We start from the raw sequence: 25,984 nt of genomic DNA, 5'->3' as shown, positions 1-25,984 counted from the left end.
GGGCTAGCATCTCACCTCATTCTCTCCCACAGGGCCCCAGGCTAGCATCTCACCTCATTCCCCACCCCCGTCCAGCATCTCACCTCATTCCCCCCAGCCCCGGGCTTGCATCTCACCTCATTCTCTCCCACAGGGCCCCAGGCTAGCATCTCACCTCATTCCCCACCCCAGCCCAGCATCTCACCTCATTCTCCCCTGCCCCGGGCTAGCATCTCACCTCATTCTCTCCCACAGGGCCCCAGGCTAGCATCTCACCTCATTCCCCACCCCCGTCCAGCATCTCACCTCATTCCCCCCAGCCCCGGGCTAGCATCTCACCTCATTCTCTCCCACAGGGCCCCAGGCTAGCATCTCACCTCATTTCCCCACCCCAGCCCAGCATCTCACCTCATTCTCCCCTGCCCCGGGCTAGCATCTCACCTCATTCTCTCCCACAGGGCCCCAGGCTAGCATCTCACCTCATTCCCCACCCCCGTCCAGCATCTCACCTCATTCCCCCCAGCCCCGGGCTAGCATCTCACCTCATTCTCTCCCACAGGGCCCCAGGCTAGCATCTCACCTCATTCCCCACCCCCGTCCAGCATCTCACCTCATTCCCCCCAGCCCCGGGCTAGCATCTCACCTCATTCTCTCCCACAGGGCCCCAGGCTAGCATCTCACCTCATTCCCCACCCCCGTCCAGCATCTCACCTCATTCCCCCCAGCCCCGGGCTAGCATCTCACCTCATTCTCTCCCACAGGGCCCCAGGCTAGCATCTCACCTCATTCCCCACCCCCGTCCAGCATCTCACCTCATTCCCCCCCAGCCCCGGGCTAGCATCTCACCTCATTCTCTCCCACAGGGCCCCAGGCTAGCATCTCACCTCATTCCCCACCCCCGTCCAGCATCTCACCTCATTCTCCCCTGCCCCGGGCTAGCATCTCACCTCATTCTCTCCCACAGGGCCCCAGGCTAGCATCTCACCTCATTCCCCACCCCCGTCCAGCATCTCACCTCATTCTCCCCTGCCCCGGGCTAGCATCTCACCTCATTCTCTCCCACAGGGCTAGCATCGTAGGCCCATCGGGGCCAGGGGAGGGGAGGTGGACCAGGGACAAGCCTCTCGCGAGGCCACGAGGTGAGCGATAACAAAAAAAAAAAACAGCAAACAGAAAAAAAAACGCGGCAAATTTAAAAACAAAGAAGCTGCAATTGGAAGGGCACTGCTAAGCCCTCCTCCGGAAGCCCCGACGCCTCCCCAGAGCCCTTTAAAGGGCCGAAAAAGACTGCAGGCGATCCCTTCTCTCCGGCGCCGCCGCCCTGCACTGCCTCCTCGATCCGGGTCGGCCCTCCCCGCGCGATCGGCGTAGGCCCATCGGGGCCAGGGGAGGTGGACCAGGGACAAGCCTCTCGCGAGGCCACGAGGTGAGCGAAAAAAAGCCCCGCCCACCGATCCAGCTCCACCAATAGGAGCCAGCCCTTAAGGGGCTTTAAATCAGTATCCAGCCCGGCGCCGCGCGCCGAACGCCACGCGCCGAAGGAGCGCACCAAAGGGGCCTGCCCCTTTGTGTGCCCCTTAGTGTAGCCCTGCAGGACAGCCATTATCTTGAACTCTGATACTGCTCAGCCCTTACGGTTCTCTAGCCGATCAACCTCCACACCCCACATCATTACGTGTTTTCACTCTCCCTCCAAGTTGGAGCGGCTATAACCTGTCACAGGTCCCTTCACAACCTACTTCCTGCTCCTACACGGCAGATTATCCAGAGAAAGTGTACTACCGCACTCAGCATTCAACCAGCATCAGACAACAACCGCCCAGCACTCAGCACTCAGCATTCTACCAGCATCAGACAACAACCGCCCAGCACTCAGCATTCTACCAGCATCAGACAACAACCGCCCAGCACTCAGCATTCTACCAGCATCAGACAACAACCGCCCAGCACTCAGCATTCTACCAACATCAGACAACAACCGCCCAGCACTCAGCATTCTACCAACATCAGACAACAACCGCCCAGCACTCAGCATTCTACCAACATCAGACAACAACCGCCCAGCACTCAGCATTCTACCAGCATCAGACAACAACCGCCCAGCACTCAGCATTCTACCAGCATCAGACAACAACCGCCCAGCACTCAGCATTCTACCAACATCAGACAACAACCGCCCAGCACTCAGCATTCTACCAGCATCAGACAACAACCGCCCAGCACTCAGCATTCTACCAGCATCAGACAACAACCGCCCAGCACTCAGCATTCTACCAGCATCAGACAACAACCGCCCGGCACTCAGCATTCTACCAGCATCAGACAACAACCGCCCGGCACGCAGCATTCTACCAGCATCAGACAACAACCGCCCGGCACGCAGCATTCTACCAGCATCAGACAACAACCGCCCGGCACTCAGCATTCTACCAGCATCAGACAACAACCGCCCGGCACTCAGCATTCTACCAGCATCAGACAACAACCGCCCAGCACTCAGCATTCTACCAGCATCAGACAACAACCGCCCAGCACTCAGCATTCTACCAGCATCAGACAACAACCGCCCAGCACTCAGCATTCTACCAGCATCAGACAACAACCGCCCAGCACGCAGCATTCTACCAGCATCAGACAACAACCGCCCAGCACGCAGCATTCTACCAGCAGACAACAACCGCCCAGCACTCAGCACTCAGCATTCTACCAGCATCAGACAACAACCACCCAGCACTCAGCATTCTACCAGCATCAGACAACAACCGCCCAGCACTCAGCATTCTACCAACATCAGACAACAACCGCCCAGCACTCAGCATTCTACCAACATCAGACAACAACCGCCCAGCACTCAGCATTCTACCAGCATCAGACAACAACCGCCCAGCACTCAGCATTCTACCAGCATCAGACAACCGCCCAGCACTCAGCATTCTACCAGCATCAGACAACAACCGCCCAGCACTCAGCATTCTACCAACATCAGACAACAACCGCCCAGCACTCAGCATTCTACCAGCATCAGACAACAACCGCCCAGCACTCAGCATTCTACCAGCATCAGACAACAACCGCCCAGCACTCAGCATTCTACCAGCATCAGACAACAACCGCCCGGCACTCAGCATTCTACCAGCATCAGACAACAACCGCCCGGCACGCAGCATTCTACCAGCATCAGACAACAACCGCCCGGCACGCAGCATTCTACCAGCATCAGACAACAACCGCCCGGCACTCAGCATTCTACCAGCATCAGACAACAACCGCCCGGCACTCAGCATTCTACCAGCATCAGACAACAACCGCCCAGCACTCAGCATTCTACCAGCATCAGACAACAACCGCCCAGCACTCAGCATTCTACCAGCATCAGACAACAACCGCCCAGCACTCAGCATTCTACCAGCATCAGACAACAACCGCCCAGCACGCAGCATTCTACCAGCATCAGACAACAACCGCCCAGCACGCAGCATTCTACCAGCATCAGACAACAACCGCCCAGCACGCAGCATTCTACCAGCAGACAACAACCGCCCAGCACTCAGCACTCAGCATTCTACCAGCATCAGACAACAACCACCCAGCACTCAGCATTCTACCAGCATCAGACAACAACCGCCCAGCACTCAGCATTCTACCAGCATCAGACAACAACCGCCCAGCACTCAGCATTCTACCAGCATCAGACAACAACCGCCCAGCACTCAGCATTCTACCAGCATCAGACAACAACCGCCCAGCACTCAGCATTCTACCAGCATCAGACAACAACCACCCAGCACGCAGCATTCTACCAGCATCAGACAACAACTGCCCAGCACTCAGCATTCTACCAGCATCAGACAACAACCGCCCAGCACTCAGCATTCAACCAGCATCAGACAACAACCGCCCAGCACGCAGCACTCAGCATTCTACCAGCATCAGACAATCCTTGCCTCCAGACCCAATCAAGCGCATCTCAGACTAAACCTGCTCCAAAATTCCACTCATCATGCACACTTACAACATCCCAATCATGCACACTTACAACATCCCAATCATCCACAACCAAAGGAGAACCCCCTCAACTAACTCCACCAACGTCATACAAAAAAGAATTATCCCTATCATGACATCACCACTGAACCAACTTCTAGGCCTCACGCTACTCTCAGTAACCCTCTTCAATGCGCAATCCTTAACTAAGAAGACACATATTCTCAATGATTACCTCTTGGATTCCAGCCCAGACATCTGTGCCATCACAGAAACCTGGTTAAAAAACTCGGACATTGCCTTAACCAACCAACTACCTATACAAACATATGACATCTTCACCTTCCATAGACTCAAAAAAAGAGGCGGCGGACTTCTTCTAGCCACCAAGAAAGAACTCAGACTGACCGCACATTCAATCAAGACAGAGTCCAAATTGGAATTGGATCTAGTCAAGTCAAAACATCTACAAATTATGCTAGTCTACGCTCCACCGGGAGTTCTAGAAACGAACCCCTCACCTCTCATAGAATCCATTGTGAAATATATTAACTCAGACCTTCCAACAATGATCATGGGGGATTTCAACCTCCATACAAACGCAACACCTCTTTCTGCAAACTGCGAAGCCCTCCTCACCACCCTCAGCGCTATGGGATTTACTCAGACCATCAACAGCCCCACACACAAAGCTGGACACACTCTGGACCAAATATTCATCAATTCCAATTTCACCTGCACAGTAGAACCTTCCTGTACCCCAATCCCGTGGTCAGATCATTTCCTGATAGAATCTTCCTTCTCCACACACAAACAGACACACACCGCCCCACTCCTTTCCACCATTCAATTTAGGAAAGCATGTCCATCTGACACTCTCAGCGATCAGCTCTCCAAAGAACTTTCTAACTTAGACCTAGATAACCCCGACTCAGCCCTATCCTCCTGGCAAAAGATTACAGAAACAGTCGCAAACAAATGGTGCCCTATTGTCTCCAAATCAATCAACCCAACAAAAAAGGGAAATCAGCCCTGGTTCAGCGCTGAACTTAAACAAATGAAACAGACCTTACGCCACAAAGAAAACAGATGGCGAAAAACCCCTAACACTTCGACCCTTTCTACATACAAGGGATTCTTACATCACTACAGGACCGCCATTCTACAGAAAAAAAAGGAATACTATGCAAACAAAATACATCACTTCCAATATGATGCCCAGGCCCTATTCGCCTACATGACACAAATCACCAAATCTACCCCTCCACCTATTCCAGATGAACAAGCTCTTACCAAGGCTAATGAGCTCGCCACATTCTTTCAACAGAAAATATTAAATACACTCGCCCTCCTGCCTTCAAATACTACACCTCCCAAGCCATGTGAGAATCCCCAGGCTCTTACTAGACCCAAATTTAACAGTTTCGAGTCAATCTCCACCAAAGAGATTGAATCCCTTTTAAAAAGTCAGAAACCATCAAGCCATCCAGCTGATAACATCCCATCGAGACTCCTGCTTCTCATCCCAAATGTGATCTCAGGACCTCTGTCCGGTATCATAAACAGCCTGCTAACGGAAGAAAAATACCCAGACAGCCTAAAAACCGCCTCACTCAAGCCCCTCCTCAAGAAACACAACTTAGATCCTAATGTACCAGCTAATTTCAGACCCATCTCTAACCTCCCATTCGTTGCCAAACTAACGGAGAAACTGGTAAACACCCAGCTTTCTGAATATCTTGAAGACCACAAGATCCTATACCCATCGCAATATGGGTTCCGGAAATCACGCAACACGGAAACCCTTCTCATTTCACTTACTGACCACATTATCATGGGATTAGACAAAGGACACTCCTTTCTGCTAGTCCTGTTAGACATCTCGGCGGCATTTGACACCGTCAACCATACCATCCTGCTGGATCGCCTAGCAGATATCGGCATCTCCGGATCTGCACACAACTGGTTCAAGTCCTTCCTCAGCAATAGGACTTTCAAAGTCAAAATCAACAATAAAGAGTCTCCCCTAACTAAATCAACTCTTGGCGTACCTCAGGGTTCCTCCTTATCTCCTACCCTCTTTAATATTTACCTCCTCCCCCTCTGCCAACTGTTAACAGACCTCAATCTAATTCATTATCTGTACGCAGACGACGTGCAGATTCTAATCCCGATAACAGAATCAATCTCAAAAGCGCTCACCCATTGGAACAACTGCCTTCTATCCATCACTAATCTACTAAACAGTTTAAACCTGGTTCTTAATGCCTCCAAGACAGAACTGCTCCACATCTCTTCAAACGAAATCAATATCTCCCCACCATCTCCACTCATCTCTCACATTACTTGCAAACAGGTTAGAGACCTTGGGGTAATACTAGACAGTTGTCTAAACCTGAAGAAAATGGTCAACACAACCTCCAAAGACTGTTTCTTCAGATTACAGATTCTAAAACGACTAAAACCACTCTTATTCTTCCATGACTTCAGGACAATCCTCCAAGCGCTACTGTTCGCCAAAATAGACTACTGCAGTGCCCTCTACCTAGGCCTCCCCAAATCCACTGTCAAACCACTGCAGATGTTACAAAATGCGGCTGCGAGATTGCTGACAAGTACCAGTCGCGGCGAACACATCTCTCCCATCCTCAGAAACCTACATTGGTTACCAGTTAACTTCAGAATTCTATATAAATCAATCACCGTAATACATAAAACTATCCATCATCATCTTCAACTCGACCTGGAAATCCCATTCAAACTCCACTCCTCTAACAGACCAACTAGAGATATTCACAAAGGCACCCTGAAATTTCCCCCTACTAAAGCCTCACGCCTCTCGACGACCAAAGACAGAGCGTTTTCGATAGCTGGCCCATCCATCTGGAATAGCATCCCTTCAAGTCTCAGAGTGGAACCTTGCCTGTTAACTTTTAGAAAAAGACAAAACCTGGCTATTTCACCAAGCCTTCGCCGACCCACCAGACAATCACTAGTTGTCCTTCACTCTTACCCGTTATGGTGATTACACTCACTAATGGACTCTGACACCTCCAGGTTAAAGCACCATTATGCTTTAACCCGTACGCCATATGGTATCACCTCATATTTATTTCCTGCCTTATCTTCTTTCCAGCTTGTTGCAAGCTTCCAAGTTCTCTCACCCTGTTGATTGTAACTTTTTGACTCATTCCTACCTACTGTTTTTTGCTGTACTTGAATTGTTACCCCAGTTATTTTCTTGTTAATTGTAAACCGATCCGATATGGTTATTTACTATGAAGGTCGGTATATAAAAACTATTAAATAAATAAATAAATTCTCTCCCACAGGGCCCCAGGCTAGCATCTCACCTCATTCCCCACCCCCGCCCAGCATCTCGCCTCATTCTCCCCAGCCCCGGGCTAGCATCTCACCTCATTCTCTCCCACAGGGCCCCAGGCTAGCATCTCACCTCATTCCCCACCCCCGCCCAGCATCTCACCTCATTCCCCCCTGCCCCGGGCTAGCATCTCACCTCATTCTCTCCCACAGGGCCCCAGGCTAGCATCTCACCTCATTCCCCACCCCCGCCCAGCATCTCACCTCATTCTCCCCTGCCCCGGGCTAGCATCTCACCTCATTCTCTCCCACAGGGCCCCAGGCTAGCATCTCACCTCATTCCCCACCCCCGCCCAGCATCTCACCTCATTCTCCCCTGCCCCGGGCTAGCATCTCACCTCATTCTCTCCCACAGGGCCCCAGGCTAGCATCTCACCTCATTCCCCACCCCCGCCCAGCATCTCGCCTCATTCCCCCCAGCCCCAGGCTAGCATCTCACCTCATTCTCTCCCACAGGGCCCCAGGCTAGCATCTCACCTCATTCCCCACCCCCGTCCAGCATCTCGCCTCATTCTCCCCAGCCCCAGGCTAGCATCTCACCTCATTTTCTCCCCTCCCTCCTTCACAAGACCTTGTCCAGCATATTTCACAGGGCCATCTAGGATCCTCCTTCCTCGCCTATTTTAATTCGGTTGATCCAGGAGGACCCCGGGGTAAGGGGTCGGGTTAAAGGATGGGCTTGTAAAAAGGATGTGGGTGCGGCCAAAGCGACACAAAATTAAAGAGAGCAAGCGCTGGGCCTAGCTGTGCCCAACAGCATTCAAGCGAACTCCAAACCTTGCACAGATTTCCTCAGGTACAGGAAACACCTAGGGTCAGGAAGGGACGGGGAAGCTTCAGAGCCTGAGCACTGCCGGCTCACAGCTGCTTTTTGGCCTTTTTTACAAGCGCATCCTTTAACCCCCCGTAGTCTAGGCACTGCCCCAGACTCTTCCTGCTGTTTCCGCCCTGCTTGCATCCTGCACGGGCACAAAGGATTGCGGCTCCCGCTGCTGGGGCTCCGTGCAGGTGGGGTGCACGCCTGCCGCCTCCCCCTCCGGTACGCCCTCGCTCATTTTAGCAGACTCGCCATGCCAAGGAACTACATATGCATTTCTTCCATGTGTGTACATACGTGAGAGAGGCTGCATCCCCCCCCCAATCTCTGCTGACCTCAGGGTAAGCAGTGCCCAAACCTTCCCAGGGATGGAAAGAGCTTTGCGATCTGCTGTGAGGAGGAAAGATTGAAAGAGCTGCACGGGGAAAGTTTTCCTTTATGTGTTGCTACCCTGTATATAAGAGGGCAGAAAAGATCTTACCTGATCAGAAACCAGGGCACACATTTCCCTCTGAATTCTGCAGTTGCTAGGATGGATTCAAGCTGCTCCTGGTAAGATGCCGAGAAAGATGAAGAGGAGAGGGGGGAGGCGAGGCGGATTCCTGAAGGTCTCAGATAAAAAAAAAAAAAAAAGTCCCTCCTCGCCCCCTCTGCAGATCTGGTGCTGTGGCTGTGCAGGGATTTCCAGCCCTGTTGAGGCAGAAAGTTTCAACTTGTATCGAGTCTTTTCTGCACTTTGCAGCCCTGCAGACAGTACAACAGGAAGGGAAAAGATCGGGCACTGCTTCCCCCAGTGCATGCTGGGGAGATCCCGCCTCCTTAGCTGGAAAGATTCCTCCTGTTTACATCAATGTACTTCTGCTGTTTCATAGAGAAATTAGTAATAATAATGGGTCTCACTCTCCAGAACCTGATCACTGACACATCTACTCTGTTCCAATGCTGCTTTCATCAAGAGTCAATTCCTTCTGCTTCGGAGAAACTTTTAACTCAGTTTCCTTCTTTCAGCTCTATCATTTGTTTCATCCTTTCTCTGTTCGTCCTTTCTCTGATTTGCCTTGGATTTCTTTACATACTTGAGATTTTTTTTATCAAGATTTTTTGATAACTATATGACTCCAGATATTACAGTCCTACAGCAGTGACTTTACTAAATATATGCTTGTACAATTCGTTGGGACTGATTTTCTACAGATCGATGGCGCAATGGTCCCCAGTATACAGACTGATGCAATACCGCACGCTCAGGCTAGTGCACAGGTTAACCCCATGGATGGATGCACGTCCATAACCCCTAATGCAATAAGCGGATCAGTGCGTCCAAAACGCACATCCGAACCAGCGCGTAATAGCCATACCTGGGAACTTTTGAGTTGTGGTCACCCTGAGAGCGCTGTTGATTAGCAGGAATGGAATAATATATATCAGCTTTCTCTCTTCCACCCCCACCATCACCCTCAATTAATCCACACTTTCTTTTTCTCCAACCCATCACCATCACCTTTTTTTTTTTTTTTTATCAAGATTAGAACATAAGAGCATGCCATACTGGGTCAGACCAAGGGTCCATCAAGCCCAGCATCCTGTCTCCAACAGTGGCCAATTCAGGCCATAAGAACCTGGCAAGTACCCAAAAACTAAGTCTATCCTATGAGATGTCTCAGCATACTTCCCCTTCATCTTTTCCTGACCCCAGCGCTCTCTATGCTCCCTCCCCCTATAAGTCTTAGCTCCATCACTTATGCATCGTTATTCTACCCTTAACTGACAATTCCCAAGTCCTGGAATCAAAGCTGCAGACTGAGTTTTTTGTGTGCTGCAGCCTCTGTCCAGTTTCTCCCCACATGCTGCTTACAGTGTCTACTCCAGGCTTGCCCTACTTCTCCAGTTTTCTGCAAGTTTACTGAAAAAGGGGGAGTGGATGAGCTGTAATCAGAGAGGCCCTGAGATTTCTAGTGATTCCCCTGAGACCCTGCAATTAATGCAAATTCCCTGAGTCTCAGGGTGAAATCCTGAGAGTTCCCAGGTATGCTAATATCGCTCATCACATGTAAATGCCATGTTTATTTATTTATTTATTTATTTAAAATATTTTCTATACCGTCGCTAAGTTATACACCATCGCAACGGTTTACATGTAGGCACATATTTAATGTAGGTAAAAGTGTACTATAGTACATTCTCTAACAGGTGCCGTCAAAGGTTCGGTTACAATATATCATTAGACAAAATAATTTTTAGAGAAGTGGGTCATGACTGAGTGTACTGAAAGTACTTTTACGGGTAAATTTATCAAACATAGTGTTATCAATATGCTAGTTGTGATGTGGGGTTCATAGACTACTCTACTGTATCGTCCTAAGTACTGTGTGTTGGTGCTTATCTGCTTATTCCTGAATAATTTCTATTCTCCCGTCTCCTTGTAAAATGCCTGTTTAAAAAGCCATGTTTTTAAACGTTTCTTAAATGCCTTGAGATCACTTTGTAGCCTGATCTCTGGAGGCATTGTGTTCCAAATTGTGGGTCCTGCTAATGATAAGGCCCTTTCCCTCACTTGGGTTAGTCTTGCTGTTTTAACTGAAGGGATGGTTAGGAGGGCTTTATTTGCTGATCGAAGATTTCTATGTGGGACGTGTACCCGTAATGCTGTGTTTAGCCAGTCTGATTTCTCATCATGAATTAGTTTATGGATGGTACATAGGGTTTTGTATTTAATTCTGAAATGCTGTTTACATGTTCCCTGTCTCCCTGAACCTATTCCCCTCCCTAATTTATTTTTCTCTCTGCTAATTTCTCCTTTTCACTCGCCCACCCCCGATTATGATTTTGACTTGCCATTAACTAATGGAATATGACTTTCAACAGTTCAATTGCTTTTTGTTCTTAACTGGTTTCGTTATTGATTTATATTATGTTTTGTTCTTAAATAGTTCTTAAATGATTATTATTATGTCCACATTAATTTCATATTGTCTGTAAAGCCTGTTGCTAATTTATTGTTTATTGTAAACCGAGGTGATGTTTTACATGTGCCATGGTATATAAAAAAAAATCACTAAATAAATAAATAAATAAATTCTGTGTTCAATCGGTAACCAATGTAGTTCCGCTAGGGTTTCGGTTATGTGGTCCCTCCTCCTTTTTCCTGTTAGTATTCTAGCTGCTGTGTTCTGAAATATTTGAAGTGGTCGTAACGTAGTATTTGGTAGTCCTAGCAGCAGGGCATTACAGTAATCCGTGCTGGAGAAAATTAGTGTCTGTAGAATTGTTCGGAAATCATTTTGAGTTAGTAGTGGTTTTAGTTTTCTGAGTACCATGAGTTTTGCGTATCCTTCCTTTACTTTTAGTGCTATGTGCTGTTTTAGATTGATTTCAGGGTCCATTATTATTCCAAGGTTACGTACTTTTCCAGCTAGTTCAATTTTCTGGTTGTCTTTGAGGATTATTGAGGTTTGGCTGATTTCAGTATTTTTCGTTCTAGGTGTAGGAATTCTGTTTTATCAATATTAATAACAAGTTCCATTTGTGTCAGTAGTTGTTTTATAATGCTTAGGTACATGTTAGCTAGATTTAATGTTTTCTCTATTGTGTCATCTATCGGTAGAATTAGTTGGATATCGTCAGCATAAATGTAATGTATAATTCCTAGTCCTGCCAGTAAGTGGCATAATGGCAGCATGTATATATTAAAAAGGGTCGCAGACAGGGCTGATCCCTGCGGAACCCCTGTTTTGAGGTTGATTTTTTCTGATAATGTGTTATTGATCTGAACTTGGAAAAACCTGTTTTTTAGATATGAGCTGAACCAGTTTAATGTTTTGTCTTGTAGTCCGATTTCTTCCAGTCTATTTAGTAGTATTTTGTGGTTAACTGTGTCGAAGGCTGCCAATAGGTCGAGCATTATTAGAATATAGTGTTTACCGCTATCAAAGCCTCCTAGAATGTTATCTGTTAGAGAGAGGAGCAATGTCTCCGTGCTGTAGTGTTTTCGAAATCCGTGTTGCGATGGATACAGTATGTTATTGTCATCCAGGTGTTCAGCTCTTAAGGAGACTATTACCTATGTACCGTTTCATAGTCTTATTTTTTCACTTGCTATTCTAATGTATCAATAGGCTGAAATGTAAATATTGTGCTGTTCAATTTCTCCCCTTCCATCCCAAGTTTATTTTCCTTGTTTTTTGTAACTTTCCCTCTCCCTTTTTCTGATTCACTGTATTTAAAGTTCAAGGTTCTTATTGAAAATATTGTTTTTTACGTTACGTTATGCTTTACACTCCTTGTTATTTGTAAACCGGGTTGATGTGATGCCTATCATGAAACTCGGTATAACAAAAACAATAAATAAATAAATAAATAAATAAATATTAGCTAGTATCCTCTTATGTAAAAATTAACCGTGCCCCCTACACATACATTTTAACCCTCAAACCTTAACACCAGCCCCGGAGCTGGTGTTAATTCTTGAGGCGATATTAAGTCGGAGGAACCACAGAAAGCAGCAATGTGAAAAAAAATGTCTTGACAGCGGTCAGGTTAGGTAAACAGATGCTCAATTTATGAGCGTCCATTTTCCTAACCCGTGCACAGCCAATTCTCATGGGTGCCCGATGCCAAGGAAGCACTAGGGATGCACAATTTCCCCTAGTGCCTCCTTAGCATACTGAATCGTGCGCCCGAAAGAGGTGGATGGGAGCACATTAGGAAAGTGGGCACTCAATCATGAGCGCCCATTTTTCCCGCGTGGATATTGCATCGGCCTGATAGTGAACCTTTATGTCACTGAGTTACGTCAGGCAGGCGCACATTGCTTCCCAGCATGCTGTACTGGAGTTCACTTCAAATCCGGTCACCTCTGAAGCAGATCTTTTATAATTTAGAAACCTGCCATTTGCATTCAAGAAACAGATCTCTCAGATAAGTGACCCTATAATTTTTTTTAACTGTAAGGATATAGAATATGCTTGGAAAAAAAAACATGATTGTTGCTTTGCACAGTTGACTAATGCTTAGAATCCATTCACCCTTGAATGCATAGCAGTTTCAGTTTGTAGCATTATGCGTTCATATGATGGTCATTTACTAAAAAGTATATATATTACAGTGACTTCACTGTGTGGAATCCTTTGGAGGTCTATTATCACACCTATATAAATGCAATAACATTATATTGTTAAATTAATTTTCAAAAGGTTTATGACAAAGATCAGCTCAGCAGGGTGCTAGGGGTCATGGCAGGCAGCAAAGAACAACAAAACAAGTGTCAACACCTCAGCAGAAGTCTGCTTCCTCTTTTTGAAATTGATGCAGCCACCACCAATACCTGCTTTCATAGGAGGACGCCTTCAATTTTTTCTCCAAAATTGGGATTCCATCACTTCAGATCAGTGGGTACTCAACATTATCAGAAATGATTATTCTCTGAATTTTCAATCCACTCCATCTCTTCCTCATATTCCTCCGAGGAGGATGATACGATCCCATTCCACATCCCTCACAGTGGAATTGAACAACCTGCAGATTCAACAATCTATACAAATTATTCCCCTTCATCAGCAACACCAAGGGTTTTATTCCCAATATTTCCTTATTCCAAAGAAGTCAGGCGGCCCTCGACCCATTCTAGATCTCCGACTTCTCAACAAACACATACAGAGAGAGAAATTCAAAATGACTTCTCTCAAAAATATTCTACCGCTGATTCAGCCCAATGAGTGGCTATGTTCCATCGACCTGAAGGATGCATATTCCCATATACTCCATCGACCTGAAGGATGCATATTCACAAAAGCATTTCCAAGCCTTGAATAAAACCTCACTTATCAACACAAACTCTTATGCAATAACTGGATCTAATTAAGAATCCACCTATCACAAACTTACACTCAATATTACCTGCTGAGTTTTTAATCATATCATCACCACGCACTACTATGTCATATTTATTCTCTTGGTTACTTATTCTACCGTTTCATATTTATGTACCGTCACATCCATTCAAATAGGCTTATTTATTTACTCTGCCATACTATCACATTAATCGGATGAAATGTAAATATTGCTTTGTTTAACCTCTCCCCTCTTCCAGCTCCAAGTTAATTTTCCCTGTTTTATTGTAACTTTCTCACACCCTTTAATTGATTCACTGTATTTAAAGTTCACAGTTTTATTGGAAATATTTATTACGTTACGCTATACTTTACACACATTGTTATTTGTAAACCGGGTTGATGTGATGCCTGTCATGAAACTCGGTATAACAAAAACAATAAATAAATAAATAAATAAATAAATAAATATACCAATTCACCTGTCTTCTTGGCGTTACCTATGTTTCCAAGTTCAGAATACACATTACCAATACAAAGTTCTCCCATTTGGCCTATCTTCAGCCCCAAGAGTATTAACCAAATGTCTAGCAGTGGTGGTGGCTCACCTCAGAAAACTTTCGATCCAAATATTTCCTTATCTGGACGACTGGCTAATAGTAGCATCGGACCAATCTACACTGAAAGAACACACGATACACACGATCGAATGCCTTCAGACGTTGGGATTTCTAATCAATTTCGAGAAGTCTCACCTACAACCGACTCAAATTCTTCAGTTCATAGGTGCTCTCATACACACAGTCAGACAGAGAGCATACCTTCCCCAGGACAGGATGCAGAACATACGATCATTGGCACACAGCCTATTTCACAGAAACCGAGCATCAGCACGCCAGGTGCTTCAACTTCTAGGTCATATGGCAGCAGCAATCTATGTGGTTCCTCACACCAGAGTCCACATGCGCCTATTGCAATGGAGTTTAAAAACTCAGTGGTCTCAATACATACAACCACTCAGTACTAAGATTCAAATTACAAACGCAATGAAAGAGGACATTCGATGGTGGCTCCCTTCCAAGAATCTTTCCTCGGGAGCTCCATTCCGTTTACCACCTCACCAAATAACTCTGACCACAGATGCCTCCAACAAGGGTTGGGGAGCACATTTGGGTGAACTGAAAACTCAAGATCTGTGGACCCCTCAGGAATCTACATACCAGATCAATCTCCTGGAGCTGAGAGCCATCTGGATGGCACTTCAAACGTTCTCGGATCAGATACGGGGATCAAGCCTCATGGTATATACAGACAACCAGGTAGCCATGTTTTACATAAACAAGGAAGGAGGGTCCGGTTCCTGGACTCTCTGCCAGGAAGCAACACGAATTCTATATTGGGCAGTCAAGGCCCAAGTATCAATTCAAGCAATGTATCTTCCAGGTCTGGACAATGTGACAGCAGACTGTCTCAGTCGGATTTTTCATCCACACGAATGGTCCTTGAATCCAGAAGTGGCACAAAAGATCAGTGGGGGTTTCCCATTATAGACCTCTTTGCCACGGAAGCAAACAGACAAGTCCAAACCTTTTGCTCAGTTTACCCCAGCAATCAAAGGATGGCTCCAGATGCCTTTCTCATTCCATGGACACCAGGCTTGATGTATGCCTATCCACCCATTCCACTCATTTCTCGAACAATTCAGAAATGCATCCAGGACGTATCAGACATGATTCTAATAGCCCCGGCATGGCCGAGACAGCCCTGGTACACGTATCTCTTGAAACTCTCCATTCATCCACCGATACCACTACAAAACCTTCCACATCTTCTGACACAGGAAGGGGGCTCATTACTTCACCCCATGAATCAATCACTTCATCTCACAGCATGGAGATTGAAAGGCAAATACTAACTCCCTTAGGCTTATCCTCTCAACTAGAGGATATTCTAATTGCGTCACGGAAACCTTCAACCAGATGTAACTACAAAGGAAAGTGGCAACGTTACTTGGACTGGTGAACTCCAAAGAACATAAAACCTTTCTCATCCACGGCCACTCAATTGTTGCAATATCTGCACACACTCTACGAAGCAGGATTACCCACCACTTCGATGCGAGTTCATATCAGTGCTATAGCAGCTTTTCATGATCCTTTTAATAACCTTCCAATGTCTAACCACCCGTTGATATCTAGATTCATGAAGGGAATGGTCCGGCTTCGACCACCAGTGACTAAGCCTCCAATTCCATGGGACTTAAATGTAGTGCTGGAACAACTAATGCTTCCGCCTTTCAAACCATTAGACTCTAGCCACATCAAATATATGACATGGAAAACAGTTTTTCTCATTGCCATAACTTCTGCAAGGAGGGTCAGTGAATTACAAGCCTTAGTTCACTACTCGCCTTATCTTGAATTCTACCATGACAAGATGACCCTTCGTCCTCACCCTTCTTTTCTACCTATGGCCTGGATTTATCAAAATGTGGTAAGTACCGCATGTGAAAGCAAAAGGGGTGTGTTTTATGCTAATATAGCATTTATCACAATTTGTGCTAATTACCTGTGCGAAGAGCTAAGTTAGCACAAATTGCAATACCATTTTCAGATTCTGTGATAAGTGCTAGACCTGTTGTATTTCTTGCATTCAACCACTGGGGGACCATTGTTAATGGTCCCAGACACATGGGGTGGGGGAGGGGGAGGGGGAGAGAGAAAGAAAGAGAGAGAGAGAAAGAGAGAGAGGGAGGGGGGGAGTCTGGCCATAATGTCATTCCCTTTAGGTAGGTATTTGTATCCCTATGTTAGGCCCACCTAGTAACTAGAGGTGGGATTTAGGTAAGAGTGTAGCGGTTTAGGGGCCACTTTGACATTCTACGTGACACGTACGAACAGAACAGTGGTCTCTTGTGAAGATTTGATGGCCTTCGGAGTGAGGAAACTCACTCCAACATGAGATTTGGGCAATGTTCTCTCAACCTAGCTTGATGGACTCTCTACCTGGGTAACATCAAGCTAGGTTGAGAGAACATTGCCCAAATCTCATCTTGGAGTGAGTTTCCTCACTCCAAAGGTCATCAAATCTTCACAAGACCACTGTTCTGTTCGTAGGTGTCACGTAGAATGTCAAAGTGACCCCTAACCCCCTACACTCTTACCTAAACCCCACCTCGAGTTACTAAGTAGGCCTACCATAGGGATACAAATACCTACCTATGGGAATAACATTATGGCCAGTCTCTCTCTCTCTCTCCCCCTTCAATTCACCTCAAATAGGCCTTACAGGAGACATCACAAAGGGCAATGAAACCTTACTGCACAGTCACAGCAGCTAACACAATTCAATAGCTCTTTGCAGACAGGCTAACCCAGCCCACTCTTCACTCCTATTTTCAGAATTTGCATCGCACCATACGATATGGTGCTATCGCATGTGTTAACGGGGCTTTTCACATGCAAAAACGCCTTATCACATTTTGATAAATGACCCCCTAAGATGGTAACATTTTTTCATCTTAACCAAACCATAACTCTACCTAATTTTATACCAAAACCACACGTTGGACTGTAAAAGAGCGTTGGTCTACTATAAAAACAGGACTCAATCAACTTCGAGACCTTCTCAACTGTTCCTTTCCTTTAATCCGAATGATCCTGGTCAACCAGTCTCAAAAAGGACTATAGCCAGTTGGTTATCACAATGCATACTTTTTTGCTACAACAAAAGCTCCATCAAACTACCCACTAAGCCTCAGGCGCACCAAATTCACGCCACCGCAGCATCAGCTGCACACTTAAGTAAGGTTCCATTGATTGAGATCTGCAAAGGGGCAACATGGTCGTCAATTCATACTTTCACATCGCATTATTGCCTGCAACAGCAGACGACCTCTGATGCGGCACTAGGCACAGCAGTCTTATCATCACTAAAAAGAACATGAGACTGTCTACCACTTCAAAGGTTGATGTCCTAACCTAACAACAATAAATATACAAGGACACAACCAGATAGCTGGGGACTCCCAAACAGCATGGCTAATTCAGCCCTGCTATCGACGGGAAAAAGCAAGTTTGCTTACCGTAAATGGTGTTTCCGTAGATAGCAGGATGAATTAGCCATGCTGACCCACCCACCTCCCTAGACACTCTCAAAGAGTCAGACACACCTTCTGAACTTACCTCTCGCTTGGCTACAAAGAAACTGAAGAGGTGAGGGAACCGCGCGGGAAAACGACCGCGCAGACGCACAGAGTTCAAAACTCTGTGATCAACTAAGAGAAACTCCGCCTACCCGGGATCGCGGCGCTTCCCAAACAGCATGGCTAATTCATCCTGCTATCTACGGAAACACCATTTACGGTAAGCAAACTTGCTTTTCTTTTGCCAGCAACCTCGGAGCCTCTCTCATTCCTCTGCTGCCACTGTCACTGCTGCCGCATGGCTATTGGGGAGGCGCCGATTGCTGCTACTGGCACTGAAGCCCATTCTGCTGCTTCCTCTGTGCAGGCCCCGTGGGTTTCCACTTCCTCCATGCTGATCTCGTACATTGTGAGATCCGCATAGAGAAAGTGCTACTCTTGCACATTACCAAAGATTACATGTGCCAATCAGTAAAAAGTAATTTATTTTTTTTTTACCTTTGCTGTTGGATCTTAGTTTTCTAATCAGTTGGTCGCAGGCTTTTTTGTTCCACCTTCCCTTTCTTATTTTTTTGCCAATTCCTTTTATATTGTCTTATTTTCTATTTCTTTTCTCTCCATCTATTTTCTTCCCTCAAACATACAGTCAGGTTCTCATTCTCACATGCTTTCTCTCTCACACCCACAGGCTCTCACTCTCACATGCTCTCTCTCATACAATCAGTCATACACACAGTCTCTCACTGGCACATGCTGTCTGACTCACACACACAGGCACTCTCTCACTCCCACATGCTGTCTTGCTCAAGCACAGGCTCTCACTCATACAATCATTCAACACACAGTCTCTCACTGGCACATGCTATCTGACTCTTACACACACAGGTTCTCTCTCACTCCCACATGCTGTCTTGCTCTAGCACAGGCTCTCACTGTCACATGCTGTCTCTCTGACACACACAGAGGCTCTCACATGCTGTCTCTGCAAACATTCAGGTCCTCACTCCCACACACAGTCTCTCAACTCACTCTCACACACACACACACACACACACACAATCTCTCAACTCATCTCATACACACACACAATCTCTCAACTCATCTCATACATACACACACACTCTACAGGCCCTCAGCCTCTCCTTTTCACGAGTCGCCGCAGGATGGGCTCTGCAGCAGCCCTGATCTTCTTGGGCCGCCCGCAATGTGGGATCCGCGGTGGCGGCCCTGCTACCGGGCCTCCTCCTCTTCTCAGCCCGCTGCGACTTGAGATTCATGGATGAATATAAACGCTGCTCCTCTTCTGCACACGGCTGATGTCCTCCTTCCTGCCCACACGGCTCCGGCAACATTTTCTTCCAGGGCCATGCAGGCAGGAAGGAGGAGGAGCACCTGCAGGTTTGGACGCGACCTTTTTCTTCAGGCCTTGGTGACATGAGCTCCACCACGGCCTTGCCGATCTTCCTGCTGTGTGTGTCCGGCACACAGCACAGCACAGCGGTAGTTCACTGCTGAGCCGCCAGTGGGATGAGGTCCACCGGCGGCCGCATTGGCTCCCCTGACCTCCCCTTGGTATACCACTGCTCAGCAGCCCCTAATGCTCAGTGCCCTAGGCCCAGGCCTAGTTCGCCTAGAGCTTCCACTGGCTCTGCTCATAACCCACCTTCTCGAGCTGTCTCTTTATTTCAAACGGCCCCTTCCACTTAGCCAATACCTTATTTGGTGAGGTGGGTACTAGGACTAACACCTTTTACCTAGGGTGGAAGTCTCTTTCCCTGGTCCCCTTGTCGTAATACATTCTGTTTTTTCCTGCACTTGCAATAAATTTAACTTGAGCCATCTGCGATACTTTCTGCAAATGGCTACTTAGGTCATTGATATAACTGATTATGTTTATTTCCTGCAACTCTTTTCTTTCCCACATCTCCTTAACTATATTATCCAGTATCCCTCTTGGTTGCCTTCTGTAAATTAGTTCAAAGGATGAGAAACCTGTAGAGGTCTGAGGTACTTCTTGGGCTGCAAAAAATACGAGAAGAATTAACTGGTCCTAGTTCCCCTCATCCCCCTGGATGCACTGTTGTAGCATCACCTTTAAGGTTTGGTTAAACCAATCTACTTGGCCATCAGTTTGGGGGTGGTACGCGGAAGTTCTAATATGCTTTATTCAGAACATGGCCCACACTTGCTCTAGCAACCTAGACATGAAATTAGTGCCCTGGTCGGAGAGGATTTCTTGAGGGAATCTGACCTGGTAAAAGATTTTAATGAGATCTGTAGCTATTACCTGGGCTGAAGTGGACCATAAGGGTACCGCCTAGGGGAACTTGGTGGCATAGTCCACCATTACCAATACATATTGGTAACCTCAGGTACTCTTTTCAAAAGGTCTAACTATGTCTATGACGACACATCCACAGGGATCCTAGATTACTGGTAACGGTATGAGAGGACTCTTAGGAGGCATCCAGGGAGAAACTTTCTGGCAATCAGGGTCAGATGCACAAAATTCTCACATGGCCTGATGTATCCTAGAAGAACCTAGCTAGCAATTGGTTCAGTGTTTCATGGCCTCCCCATTGACCTGCGAGAGGGTGTGCGTGGGCTAGCATTAACATCCTTCTTTGAAATATTTTTGGAACCAATAACTGCCTTTGCGTTCCTTGTTTCCCCCCCCCCCCCCCCCCCCCCCCGTATTCTATATAATAAATTATTCTCCACCTCAAAATAAAGATATCATGCCGGAGCATTTTTATTCAATTTCTCTCTGCCTCTCACAATGTATTGGGTTTGTGGCATGTTTGTGGACTCTTGGTCAAAGTGGCGATGACTCCTCCCACTGGGAGGGGCCCCCTGGGAATCACGATTGGCTAGACTCTTAGTAAGCAGACACTGAGAAAAGAAAGCTTTATTATACTGCTGTTGGTAAGGTTGAATCTTGACCAAGGAAAGGACAATACTGTAGTCCAGTGATATCACAGTAAGCTCAGACAGTCTCTGTAATAGATGGTCTCACCCAGATGTAGCAAAGGTCCGGTAGTGTTCTGCAATGCGGGATAGGCCGTGAACCTGTAGGGTGGAATAGGAAGAGCTGGAGCGTAGTAATACTCACAGAGTGGCAGTGCTGATAAACTTCCTTTGGTAGTAGAATGAAGAGAAGGAAAGGAGGTCCGAGGTGCAGAATACCCAGAGCAGAATAGGCCCTCGAGGAACGAATACCTAGGAGCGCCGAGGGTTCCTGAAACAACGCAGACAGGACCCCCGAGGAGCGGGAGTCCTTAAGGCAGTTGAACCCTGAAGGGATGGTAGAAGCGGGAGGCCCCCAAGGAGCAGGTACCCAGAGCTTCTGTAGGAGCGAGATACCCAAGAGGGTAGCGAGGAATCCAAGCGAGCAGCTTAGAAGCGGTCAGAGTAGCAAAACTGAAGTCCTTGCTAACTCGTAGTATTGGAGCGGAGCGGAGGTTTAAATACCCGGAGGTACTGACGTCATGCGGTGGGGCTGCCCACGAGGTTCCCGCCATGATGTATTCAAAAACGTAGGCAGCGTTTGTGCGCGTGCCCTAGGAGGCCTCAGGAAGAAGCATGGTGGATGCACGCAGTGCCCTATCCCTGATACCGGGGGTGTTGGGATCTTCCTGCACTCAGTGCCCTATCCCTGATACCGGGAGTGTTGTGATCTTCCTGCACGCAGTGCCCTATCCCTGATACCAGGGGTGTTGTGATCTTCCTGCACTCAGTGCCCTATCCCTGATACCGGGAGTGTTGTGATCTTCCTGCACTCAGTGCCCTATCCCTGATACCGGGGGTGTTGTGATCTTCCTGCACTCAGTGCCCTATCCCTGATACCGGGAGTGTTGTGATCTTCCTGCACGCAGTGCCCTATCCAGGTTGCCGGGGGTGTTGTGATCTTCCTGCACGCAGTGCCCTATCCCGGTTACCGGGGGTGTTGTGATCTTCCTGCACGCAGTGCCCTATCCCTGATACCGGGAGTGTTGTGATCTTCCTGCACGCAGTGCCCTATCCCTGATACCGGGAGTGTTGTGATCTTCCTGCACGCAGTGCCCTATCCCTGATACCGGGAGTGTTGTGATCTTCCTACACGCAGTGCCCTATCCCTGATACCGGGAGTGTTGTGATCTTCCTGCATGCAGTGCCCTATCCAGGTTGCCGGGGGTGTTGTGATCTTGCTGCACGCAGTGCCCTATCCCTGATACCGGGAGTGTTGTGATCTTCCTGCATTCAGTGCCCTATCCCTGATATGGGGAGTGTTGTGATCTTCCTGCACTCAGTTCCCTATCCCTGATACCGGGGGTGTTGTGATCTTCCTGCACTTAGTGCCCTATTCCTGATACCAGGAGTGTTGTGATCTTCCTGCAAGCAGTGCCGTATCCCTGATACCAGGAGTGTTGTGATCTTCCTGCACACAGTGCCATATCCCTGATACCGGGGGTGTTGTGATCTTCCTGCACGCAGTGCCCTAACCCTGATACCGGGGGTGTTGTGATCTTCCTGCAAGCAGTGCCCTATCCCTGATACCAGGGGTGTTGTGATCTTCCTGCACACAGTGCCCTATTCCTGATACCAGGAGTGTTGTGATCTTCCTGCAAGCAGTGCCCTATTCCTGATACCAGGGGTGTTGTGATCTTCCTGCACTTAGTGCCCTATTCCTGATACCAGGAGTGTTGTGATCTTCCTGCACTTAGTGCCCTATTCCTGATACCAGGAGTGTTGTGATCTTCCTGCAAGCAGTGCCCTATTCCTGATACCAGGAGTGGTGTGATCTTCCTGCAAGCAGTGCCCTATTCCTGATACCAGGGGTGTTGTGATCTTCCTGCACTTAGTGCCCTATTCCTGATACCAGGAGTGTTGCGATCTTCCTACAAGCAGTGCCCTATTCCTGATACCAGGAGTGTTGTGATCTTCCTGCAAGCAGTGCCCTATTCCTGATACCAGGGGTTCCCACTGACAATATATGGGGGATGGGAGATGGAAACGGTTGGTAGCTTGACAAAAAAAGAAATGTGATCAGTCAATGTGACTAGAACTTATGCCCTATCCCTGATACCGGGGGTGCTGTGATCTTCCTGCACGCAGTGCCCTATCCCTGATACCGGGAGTGTTGTGATCTTCCTGCACGCAGTGCTCTATCCCTGATACCAGGAGTGTTGTGATCTTCCTGCACACAGTGCCCTATCCCTGATACCAGGGTGATGAGATCTTCCTCCACGCAGTGCCCTATCCCTGATACCAGGAGTGTTGTGATCTTCCTGCACACAGTGCCCTATCCCTGATACCGGGGGTGTTGTGATCTTCCTGCACGCAGTGCCCTATCCCTGATACCGGGGGTGCTGTGATCTTCCTGCACGCAGTGCCCTATCCCTGATATCGGGGGTGTTGTGATCTTCCTGCACGCAGTGCTCTATCCCTGATACCGGGAGTGTTGTGATCTTCCTGCACACAGTGCCCTATCCCTGATACCGGGGGTGTTGTGATCTTCCTGCACTTAGTGCCCTATTCCTGATACCGGGAGTGTTGTGATCTTCCTGCAAGCAGTGCCCTATTCCTGATACCAGGAGTGGTGTGATCTTCCTGCAAGCAGTGCCCTATTCCTGATACCAGGGGTGTTGTGATCTTCCTGCACTTAGTGCCCTATTCCTGATACCAGGAGTGTTGCGATCTTCCTACAAGCAGTGCCCTATTCCTGATACCAGGAGTGTTGTGATCCTCCTGCAAGCAGTGCCCTATTCCTGATACCAGGGGTGTTGTGATCTTCCTGCACTTAGTGCCCTATTCCTGATACCAGGAGTGTTGTGATCTTCCTGCAAGCAGTGCCCTATTCCTGATACCGGGAGTGTTGTGATCTTCCTGCACGCAGTGCCCTATCCCTGATACCGGGAGTGTTGTGATCTTCCTGCATGCAGTGCCGTATCCCTGATACCGGGAGTGTTGTGATCTTCCTGCACGCAGTGCCCTATCCCTGATACCCGGAGTGTTGTGATCTTCCTGCACGCAGTGCCGTATCCCTGATACCGGGAGTGTTGTGATCTTCCTGCACGCAGTGCCCTATCCCTGATACCGGGAGTGTTGTGATCTTCCTGCATGAAGTGCCCTATCCAGGTTGCCGGGGGTGTTGTGATCTTCCTGCACGCAGTGCCCTATCCCGGTTACCGGGATAGGGCACTGCGTGCCGTGGACACAGAAATACTTCCGGGCAAAGGAGTTCCTTGGATGGAGGTAACCTGTAACGGTGGTTCACGAGGTTGAGTGGCCAAGTGGAGTTGCTGGACAAGTTGCTGGACAAGTTCATGTGTAATAAAATTCCCTCCGGCCCCGGAGTCAACGAGAGCCCGTGTCTCAAAAGATCCTCCCGGGAATTTCAGAGTAATAGGCACTGTACATTGAGGAGCAGCATTGAAACAGCCCAGGAGACACTCCTCCATTCCTCCTAGGCGTGTGCGTTTCCCGGCCGTTCCTTACATTGAGAAAGGAAGTGCCCTTCCCGCCGCAGTACAAGCAGAGACCTAGATTGCGGCGGCGGCGTTTCTCTTCCTCAGACAAGGACGTTCTCCCCAATTGCATTGGCTCCTCGGTAGATGACTCGGATGAGGCCCCAGGGGTTCGGGAACTCGGCGTAAAAGGCTTAGAAAATACGGGAGCCAGAGACGCCATACGTCGTTGAGGACGGACCTCCTTTGCCCTCTGTTGAAGGCGTCGGTCAATGCGCCCTGCTAATTCAATGAGGGAATTTAGGTCTTCAGGGATATCCCTGGCGGCCAATTCGTCCTTGATTCGGCCCGCAAGGCCTTCCAAGAAAATACCACGCAGTGCGTCATCACACCACCCCACCTCCAACGCCAAGGTGCAGAACTCCAGGGCGTAATCAGACAACGTGTGTGCTCCTTGTCGAAGTTGTAGTAACTCGGAAGTTGCTGAAGTTTGACGGGCGGGTTCATCGAAGGCTGCTTTAAAGTTGGCAACAAAGCTGTCGAGGTTAGTGAGAATGACGTCACTCTTCTCCCACATCGGAGAGGCCCAGTTGAGCGCCTTACCATCCAGCAGAGAAAAGATGTACGCTACCTTGACCGAATCAGTAGAAAATTGACTGGGAAGCAAGGCAAACCGCACAAAGCACTGGTTTAGAAATCCGCGGCACGCCTTAGGATCCCCGGCGTATCTGGAGGGAGCAGGGAGTTGAGTAGGCGTCTGGAGCGTGACGACCGGGGCGGCCACCGGTACAGGAACTGGTGCAGGAGGTTCAGCATCCATACGAGTAGCCATACGCTCCACCATGGCTACCAAGGAATCAAGAACCTGCTGCTGTTGAACCAATCGTTGGGCGAGCCCCGGAATAGCCTGGAGACCAGCGAGGTCTGCCGGATCCATGGCCTTTGCAAACTGTTATGACTGCCGAAATCCAGGAGTGGATCCTTGGGCCGACTGGTGTGGAAGACAGTCGGGAGGCAGAACACCCGTTGGACGAGCTGGAGCTTCACCTGGAAACCCGAGACCCCTCCAGAGGAGCTGTGGGAGTCCGGGTCGCTAGGACTTAGGAGTCTTCACCCTGGAAGCCCGAGGTCCCCCCAGGAGGAGCCCGTAGGGACCCGGACCGCTGGGACTTAGGCGAAGGGTGCAAAGAAACAGGAAACGAAGGTACGAACCGGAGTCAAGGCAGGCAGCAGGCAGGCAGAACGAAGACACGGACCAGAGTCAAGGCAGGCAGCAGGCAGGCAGAACGAAGTCACGGACCGGAGTCAAGGCAGGCAGCAGGCAGGCAAAACGGAGTCACGAACCGGAGTCTAGGCAGGCAGCTGGCAGGCAGAATGAAGTCACAAACCGGAGTCTAGGCAGGCA

At 48.3% G+C, this 25,984-nt stretch overlaps 1 protein-coding gene across 1 annotated transcript in view; it reads right to left on the bottom strand.

Annotated features, from left to right (window-relative positions):
• The window catches only part of LOC115080662 (zinc finger protein 665-like), a 202,676-nt gene extending 193,767 nt beyond the window's left edge, over positions 1 to 8,909 (bottom strand). Inside the window, exon 1 of the mRNA XM_029585002.1 lies at positions 8,643 to 8,909. Coding sequence (XP_029440862.1) covers positions 8,643 to 8,666 — 24 coding nt within the window. The 5' untranslated portion in view covers positions 8,667 to 8,909. The remainder of the gene's footprint in view (positions 1 to 8,642) is intronic.
• Positions 8,910 to 25,984: the final 17,075 nt, after the last annotated feature.

Source organism: Rhinatrema bivittatum, chromosome 19 (assembly GCF_901001135.1).
Source record: "Rhinatrema bivittatum chromosome 19, aRhiBiv1.1, whole genome shotgun sequence".
In the NCBI taxonomy this organism is placed as follows: domain Eukaryota; kingdom Metazoa; phylum Chordata; class Amphibia; order Gymnophiona; family Rhinatrematidae; genus Rhinatrema; species Rhinatrema bivittatum.
The sequence above is the reverse complement of the archived record's forward strand: the minus strand, read 5'-3'. Positions and strand labels throughout refer to the sequence as shown.